The sequence below is a fragment of the Arachis duranensis genome, chromosome 7 (assembly GCF_000817695.3).
Source record: "Arachis duranensis cultivar V14167 chromosome 7, aradu.V14167.gnm2.J7QH, whole genome shotgun sequence".
Classification (NCBI taxonomy): domain Eukaryota; kingdom Viridiplantae; phylum Streptophyta; class Magnoliopsida; order Fabales; family Fabaceae; genus Arachis; species Arachis duranensis.
The window spans coordinates 62,757,194-62,766,766 of NC_029778.3; the positions used below are offsets into that span (position 1 = coordinate 62,757,194).

A 9,573-nucleotide genomic window follows, 5' to 3' on the forward strand; every position below is an offset into this window, starting at 1 on the left:
AAAAAAAAAAAAAATTTGAAGGAGTTTTGATTTTCTTCTTCTTTTCTTTAAAAAAAATACAGCAAGCACAAGAGGCTGAAGATGGTGAGGCAAAAGATCAAGATAAAGAAGATAGACAACATAACAGCAAGACAAGTAACGTTTTCAAAGAGGAGAAGAGGGATCTTCAAGAAAGCACAAGAACTTTCTGTGCTTTGTGATGCTGAGGTTGCTCTCATCATTTTCTCTGCCACTGGGAGGCTCTTTGAATATGCTAGCTCCAGGTATAATATATATAATTTTATTTCCCCCTTTCCATTTTGTTGAACACTTGAACTCAATTATCGTATTCTTGTGATGCCTTGTCAATGAAATGAAGATGAAGTATAATAATATGGAAAAAAATTAGTGAAAATTTGAATTAGACAAAAAACAAAAAAAAATTGCTAAATTTATCCGAGTGAGAGAGTAAGATCGAATAATTTATGGACTTTTTTTATAGAAAAATTCTATTATTGTAAGGACACCTGAATATAATTGAAATTATTATATTTGTGAAAAATACATCAAGTTTCATCTGTTTTTTAATCATAAGTAGTTGAAGACAAAGGTTGGGTAGATGAAGTGGTCATCCATTTTTGGTACATAATAATGATCTGGATATGTGGACTCACTGTGTACGGAATAAATAGTCTTTCTTCTGTTTTCATTTCTGTGATGAGTCGTGAGAATAAAGAGAGAGGGGTACGAACTAGGAACCAAGCTTAAAAAAATCTAAGATCAAATAGTAACCTCGTATCACCCACACGACTTTTTCTTAATTAGTTTAATTTTATTTTATCAAAATTTTATATTGGTTAATTAAGCGTTTTTGGATTTTCATTAACTTGTGATTGCGACTACTGATCAAGTTTACATAAAAAATTCATAAAATGCTGGCTCTTGTCTGTGTTTGATAATCAAAACCGAATAAGAGAGATCATTGATAACAAAATAAAAGAATTAAAAAATATATATATTAATAAAAAATAATAAAAATAATACAGAAATAAAAAATTAAATTATATTTTTGTTAGTATCTCTGTATTTTTTTTTTGTAATACAAAATATATTAATAATATTTTGGACTGAACATAATATTAATGTTTATATTTTTATATTTTTATTTTAATGTCTAGTATCTATAAACAAACTCAATCTTACTCTTATAGATACCTATTAAATATGTAAACCTGTACTAATTAGGTTACACAGTTGCTTAGTCGTTTCCTAATTTAATTTTAGGTGGCGATAGTTGCCCAAGTTAAAACTTTGTTAAATAAATAAAAGCACTTTTAGTTATATTATCTATATCTATATAATAATTAATTAGTAATATTATAGTTCCATTTAGTGTATATTATGACGGTTTATCTAATGTGAATGTATACCATTATACCAGATGCATTGGATAACATCATTGGGTTCAGCCAATATGAAGTTAATGAACTAATTCAGAAAGATTTTTCTTAAAATTTTGTTAAGTAGATAATAATTTTTGTAAACAATAAATTTTAAAATTGATTTAATAAAACAAAAAATATTATATTTNAGTAGTTGCGAAATTTTAGGAATACATTTCTTTCTCTTCTAAGTTCTACATCTTAATTTTGGCAGAAGCAACTTTTTATATGTTTGTCAAAAAAAGAAAATGTTTTCTAATTTTTCTAAACTCAAACAATAAAATAAAAGAGAAATTAAATTTACATTTAAAAAAGGTTATTTACAAAGAAGATTTTTTTCTTGATTGGTACAAATCTGAAATCAGAAACAGACGATGGGCCCTGATGATTACTCATGCTTTTGATATAACTCCCATCACACACGTCTGATCTCTACTTTATATTCATTTTTGGGATGTGGTTTTGTTGTGTGGTCCGCTGCATGTTTGCCATAATTCTACTCATTCATTATTAGATAATGGAGGGTAGAATAGTCATTTAGTTTTCTTTTTTAAAATAAACACTGGCAAAACGCCAGTAATTATTTTAGAATTAGCATGTCTGTCTTATTAATAAAAAATAAAAAAAAAATAAATTATTTCTCAGTAAAACGTTAAAAACATAACTATTATAAATTGTGTAGTGTATACCTTTAAGAGTAATGTTATATAACTAACAAAATTTATATTTTTGACTAGTCAATAAAAATATTTTTTTATACTTAATATTTAGACAGTACACTGTTAGTTAGGTAAATTTTAAATTTAAAATTCTAAACTCTAAATATTAAATTTTAAATTCTAAATCTTAAAATCTAAATTTTAATAATATAAAATATTAATCTAAAATATTAACTAATATTAACAAAAATATTAGCCTTATTTTTCTCTACCTTTAATATAAGCCTACTTTTGAACCAGAGTTTGAGCTTAATGCAAAGACCGAAAGATTTAAAAAAAATATATAATTCATCATAATCTCTTTTTCTACTCTTTTCATTGGGTCTACATACATTTAATTTCTTTGGTAAAGCAATGTTTTAATTTATAATGTTTGAGTAAATTCTAATTTTTTTTAACGTTTTAAAGGTCTTAATTTTATTATAAATATCTCATTTTATCTTATTTTAGTTATTTGGTTAAAATTTATTTTTTTTAAATTATTCTTTTTTTTCATTATGATTTTTTTTAAACAAGTAGCAAAAAAAATCATAATTCTCATAGTTATAATGGTGCTTGTAGTGATTTGAAATTAAAAATAACAAATAATAAGTGAAACAAAATGATAATAATAGAGGAAAAATTGTATTTTTAGGAGAAAAAAATTTTATTTTTGACAAAAAGATTAAAATAGGACGAAATAAAATATTTATGACAAAAACAAAATATTTTAAATATTAGAGACAAAATTAAGACTTAATTAAAATATTATGGACTAAAATAGTACTTTATACTAATTCTTTCATTATCATTATTAACAATACTAGATGACTAATAAAATTTATTAAATTTTTGACTAATAGTAACTATTTTTAAATATTAAAATTAAAATTTTAAATTTTAAACACTAAATTTTAAAATTATAACAATATAAAAACAAAATATTAATAAAAAGTGTTACTGCTAACATTTTTCAAGCCTATCAACCTCATCAATTTTATTAGGCCATTCTCTAACTGCACATCATCATAAGAAGCGGTAAACATAACCTCATTGGATATTCTATACCATTCCTCATCGCTTATCCTAAATCAAGATCTCAAGAAACATATCGGTTTAACTTTTTAGAACAAAAGATAATATTATAATTTTTGTAACAAAATTCATGTTTAGGTTTTTAAACAAGTGGTTTCATATAACCTCTGAACCCTTGCTGGAACCAATTATTTCCTCACTAGTTAATTATATAGTGCAACTGAAGGAACTAGTTCTTGAGGTAGATGTGCAAGTCTAAATTGATGGTGGTATTAGCTTGGACAACTTCTTAAAGCGTGCTAGCTACTATAAGCGCTTGGTTTTTGAGTAATTGGGGACAATTCTGGTTTTTGTGACTTTTCCTATCCTATCAGTTTAAGTTTTTAGGATAAAATATAGTTTTATAATATAGTATTGAAAATTTTTATAATTTAAAAATTTAGAGTTTAATTGCTATTGACTGACAGAAAAAATGTAAGCATGTATAAGGCAAATACAATAAAAAAAAGTATATGTAAAAATTTATATAATCTTAAAAAAAATTGTGAAAGAGATATGTTAAAAATATAATTATTTATATATCTTTTATCAAAAAAAAAATAGTTTCATGACATGTGCGATCTTAACGTGAAAGTGGTTGCACAAGGCAATGGATTAATATTGGCATTTTCAGCTAGCTATTTCAACATGTAATTCTGAAAATGTATATAGAAACAATTTTTAATCAGTTAAGACTTGAACAATTTAATTAATTATAATTATATTAATAATTAATTTTAAATATAAAATTTAAAAAATTTAAAATTAATTAAGTAAACCTAATTAAAATTTATGAAAACACTCATCTTTTCTCTTACATTAATCTATCCACATCCAATAATTACACAGAGACTTCTCTCTCTTATCATCAGACCCTCTATGCCTCTGTCTTCACTCGAGACTCTGCAATTTTTCAGACTAAAAGTGACGCAGTAATGCATTGAGTTGCTGGTGTTGCGATCAAAAGAGGGACTTAGTTTATTGAAGGAGAACCCAATTTTCATTGATGAGATCGTAGGAACCCATTTCAAGAACGCTATCGGTGGTTAGAATGTGTATGAGAGTTCGGATGCCATGCATGTAAGCTTCTTTAACTCTGTCACAGTCGCAGAATTGAAGGTCCCCGTTGAGCCAGATGGGAGACCCCAAACTGAAGGCCTTCCTGGGTAGCGAAGAATATGAAGTTTCGCCTATAGAGAAGGTGCGTGTCAAAGACATCACGTAGATACCCTTAAAATCGGTGTCTGCTTTGCATTTGGTTCAACTTCAGGAATTGTTTAAGAAAACAATGGTGGAGTACGAATTGTCTTTGAACAATTACAGAAATATAAAAAAAATATTCATTTAATAAAAAAAAAATATTCTAATACTTAACAAAAGAAATATCTAGTTATATTTTGGCAAAAATAATTAGATATCTATAAAATTTAAAAAATAATTATGAAATTCTTAAAGAAATAGAGACATTCACATTTGCAATACAAGAAAATTCGAAAAATATATAAAAGAACATCCATTCGATATGAAAAAGAAATATTCCGATATTTAGCAAAAAAAAATTCATGTATACTTATTTTTATTAAGATGAGTTTCAAGATCCAATCCATTAAAAAAATTGGCAGAAATTGGCTGAACTCCTCTTAGTTGCCTGGCATATTTGATTCTATAATTATCTCTTGGATTTGTGGATTATTGGTGTTTGTTTACCGAAATTTCTTCAATTCTGAATACTAATTTTCACGAGTAGAGTAATAGCTAGTTAGACAAATTTGCAAGACCAAGTTAAATACACTATATAAAATTTATTCGCTTGTGAAATATATTAATTTATTACATGCTCAAGATGAAGCTCCAATGCATCAATAATTTCTTTCCGGTGGTGTACCAGTTACATGAAATGGTGTGTGACTTTGTGATTAGTTTTATAACTTTAGAAATTTTTGCATCGTCTTATATATGGTTTCTATTTCTTTGGTATATAAGTATGAAGGACATAACTGCAAGGTATGCTCAGCATACACATGAGATAAGTAGATCAGAAAGACCTCTTGAACTGCAGGTAATAAAAATAGAGTAATCCTACATATTGTTTTTTTATAAATCAAGTCTAACTAAATTAAATAATAAAATTTAAAATAATAATATTTATAATTAATTTTTGTTAATGTTAGACCAATTTAATTAGATTTGATTAAAAAAAAATACTAGCATTATTCATAAAAAAATAACCTCTCTCTCATAATTTTTTTCCTTAATTAATTATTATGCTATGCATGATTATATTGTTCTCTCAAATAGGGTTTCTTGTTTTAACTTAGTCCCATGCTTAACTTTCCTAAAATTTATTATGTACTTTCATAGAACATTTAAGTAGATTATATTTATGCCACTAACAAAATGAGATTTTACTTAAGATCCATCGAACGTTTCCTTGAATATTTAGTTAAAGGGTTATACTAAATGATTAATAATATTTTTGAACAACATGAACAATCATAAATTAAATCAAAATATATTACACTTTTAAATTATCTATTTCTAAGAAAAGTATAGGTAGATAATGAAAAATGTGTGTAGATGTTTATAACCAAACAATGTGAACAATGGATAAGAAAAGTATAGTATAACCAAACAATGTGAACAATGGATATATCGGATGTTCATTTCACTAAGTGTGTAGATGGTTATTTTAATATTAAAATTTAGGTGATAATTTAGAAATGTAGTGTATTTTTATTTTATTGATAATCGTTTATGTTGTTCAGAAAAGTCATTGATTACTTTTTTTAAATTTATTTGTGTTTGTATACTCCTACATATAATCCAATTCTCACTGAATTCTTAAACGTAATTAACCCTGTGACATTACCGAAATCACTTATAAGTTTTGTGTCATTAATTCGTTTCAGCTGGAGAATGTCAATAACGATGAATTACGTAAGGAAGTTGCTGATAAAACTCACCAACTAAGGTTTTTTTCTCTCTCAATTTCATTAGTAAAATATAAGAAAATTAAATTCTTTATGCGTAATTTAAGATCCATTTCTTTTTCCATGTATGTACCATATATATTATTATGATTAGGCAGATGAAAGGTGAAGATTTTCAAGGGATGAACCTACAAGACTTGCTACAACTGGAGAAAGCACTTCAAACAGGATTAAATCGCGTGATTGAGACAAAGGTACACATACATACATGCAGATGCATGTGCATGTGCATGGGCATGTACATATGCATGTTCTTGATTATGGTATATGATATAGAGATACTCATACGGATACAGAGCTCAACACATGTACAATATAGGATATAAAATATATAGACACACGAATTTAAAATTAAATATGTTAATACATGATAATATTTAAATATTTTTAAATGTGTTTAAAAATTTAATTTTTATTAAAATATAATTAAATACTAAAAATATGTGTCGTATGAATATTGTATGTGAAATGTGTCTAATATATATAAACATAATAAGTCAGTCAAGTGTCTAAATTTCATAGATTATGGATATTTGATTAATTAATTATTCCCTAACACGTGTTGAATTGTAGTGTAGTGCAATGATATACAATATATTATTTACATTTAGGAAAAGCGGATCATGGATGACATCGCAGCACTCCAGAAAAAGGTTTGTAATAATTTGGTGGGTAAAGGATTATTTTGATATTTTTTGGACTAAATTTTAATTTAATTTTTAAAATTTTAAATATTTTATTTTAATTTTAAAAATTTTTTAAATGTCTTATTTTTAAAAAAATTAAAAAAATTTAATATTATTCTATCATTAAATTTGACATAAATAATTTACATATTAAAAAGTTAATAACATTCGATTTTAATATGTAAATAAAATTTATTTATTAACGATTACTAATATAATTTTTTTAATTTTAAAATGTTGATGATTGATTGTTAAGGTTTAGAATTTTATAAAAAAAATTGGGAAGAAGTATTATAAAAAGATTGTAATAATATTTTTTTAACATATATATAGAAGAAAATATGACTTATTAACTAATAANTGTCACAACTTCGATTTTTAAAACTTTACTGATGTCAAAACAAGAAGTAACTCGCGATAAGCTTTTGTATCACTAGAAAAAATTGGCGGGTTGAGCTAATAAAATTAAAACTAATTAATTTGTCTCATCAGCTCTTATAATTTGAGTTAAATAGATTTAAATCGAGTGATAGGAGTTGCCTCTTATAATTTGTTTTTTTTATTATTTTTAGGTATATAAAGTTTTTTTAACTAGTTATTTATATTTTAAATAATTTATTATGAAATTATATAATGTGTGATAAATTTTGTTATTTGTATTGATATTAAGTTAAAAATACTGTTAAAATTACGAAATTTTTTTTTAAAAGAAAAATGAGTCAACTTGTCTAACTCGTGAATTCGGATAAGTTAATTCGTGTTGTGATTTTTTACCTTTTCGTTTAAAATATCGACATACTACTTATTTTTCTAATTTTAGCTCGTTGCTTATGACGAGACAATTCGAATTTTTTTGTTTGCTTATTTTGCATCTTTAGCTCCTTCATTTTCTATAATTAAAAAATTCTTACCTTCTATATTTTTTAATATTTTTTAAAAATCACCTTTAATATGTGTTATAATAATATTTACAATTATTTACTTAATTTAGTATAAGATTAAAATTAGTATCACAAGTAAAAAGATAAATATTTTAAATGATTTTAGAACACGGATCAAATATGTTAGTATGTTACAAAAACATACAAAAGTTTATGATTCTGATTCTGAATTAATCTCTTTCTAATGATCTATCATGTAAAATCTTCTTAGTGTTTTCTTTTCTTTTTTATTAAAAAAAAAAACGTGTTGCTGTTGTTAACTACTGCAACTAAGGGAGACGAATTAGAACAAGAGAACAAGAAGTTAAAGCAAAAGGTATGGCAAATCATCAAGACATTATTTCATTGATTCTTTAACTCTTGTTTCATTTTACAAATCTAATAAGCCAATATTATTATTGTTATTAAAAAGATGGATATTGGCATGCAAGAAGTGGTGTCATCGGAGTCACTAAATAATGCATGCAGCTGCATCAGTAGTGCCGCTCCTTCTTCTCTTGAAGATCATTCCTCTGACACATCTCTTAAGTTAGGGTAAGCACCAACCATTCTTTTCTTTCTTTTTGTTTCCATAACTAAGAAATTACAAATATTATAGAAAATAAAATTCTAATTAATTATTTTTAAAAAATTATAAAAAATAAATTTTAATATTAGAATAATTATTCACATATTTAGTGAATCGAATATCCAGCTGTTAACTGTATATGAGTAAATTCAATCAAAAGAAATAACTATTTAATTAAGAATAACCAATATAATCATCTACATATTTATTAAATTGAACATCCAACATATCCATTATTCATATTGTTTAGTATTCTCGTTGTTACGATCCTTTCAGGTTGCCCTTCCCTAATTGAAGGGAAAGGATGTGAAACCCAAGGATTCTTGTTTCTAACGGTTGACCCATTACGAGGTTTATTGCATCGGGCCGAAGTGAAAAAAAGGTGTGATTAAATGCTAAAATTATATTGCATGGGGTTGATTTATTTAACTACTTTCTAGCTAGCCAGATAATCCAAACATTAAGTACTTTAATTTCTCATGTAAAATTTATCAAAAAAATGTGAAGAAGCATGCATGAGGTAAAGTTTTGAGGTAGCCATTGCAATCTCTAAGTTTCGTCATAAAGTGAATGCAATTTGTGCTTCCTACTTAGAATGAAGTTTGTAATTTCATCCTTGTAATTTTTTTTCATGAATAAAATATTATTTTAATTTGTAATCTGATTATTTTTATTAGTATTTAAAACATTTTATTTTTATTTTAAATATTTTATTTTATTTTATTTTAATTTTAGTTTTTGGTTAAAATTATTTTTTTCAAACATATCTATTTTTTTAATTCTCATCTTCTTCTAGGTAATTAAACAATCATAATTATACAAATGGTAGCGCAGACACAGTTACAGAGATTTGAGAATAAAATTTGCAAAAAATAATTAAAAGTACAAGATAATAATATAGAAAAAAAGTATTTTGGGATTTAATTTTGACCTAATATATAACAAAAATAAAGTATTTTAAATATTAGAGATGCAACTAAAATTTAATTTAAATATTAAAAACTAAAATAATATTTTACTCAAATATTTTTATTCCATTTACCTTAACGTTTAAAATACATGACTTTCTAACTAATTGCATGATGATTATTATAGTGATTTTTTAAAAATATGAGAATAAATAAATAATTGACAGAATTTTATATATTGTAGTTCCTCCTTTAGTTGTCAAAAATACTATTTATATGTCACAAAA

General features: G+C 24.9%; 1 protein-coding gene across 1 annotated transcript in view; it reads left to right on the forward strand.

Moving 5' to 3' along the window:
• Positions 1–9,084, forward strand: part of LOC107459373 (MADS-box protein AGL24) — a 9,757-nt gene extending 673 nt beyond the window's left edge. The window contains exons 2-9 of the mRNA XM_016077602.3: positions 63–263; positions 5,177–5,252; positions 6,103–6,164; positions 6,278–6,377; positions 6,795–6,836; positions 8,085–8,126; positions 8,223–8,344; positions 8,655–9,084. Of these exons, the coding sequence (XP_015933088.1) occupies positions 82–263; positions 5,177–5,252; positions 6,103–6,164; positions 6,278–6,377; positions 6,795–6,836; positions 8,085–8,126; positions 8,223–8,344; positions 8,655–8,673 (645 nt within the window). The 5' untranslated portion in view covers positions 63–81 and the 3' untranslated portion in view covers positions 8,674–9,084. The remainder of the gene's footprint in view (positions 1–62; positions 264–5,176; positions 5,253–6,102; positions 6,165–6,277; positions 6,378–6,794; positions 6,837–8,084; positions 8,127–8,222; positions 8,345–8,654) is intronic.
• The last annotated feature ends 489 nt before the right edge of the window (positions 9,085–9,573 follow it).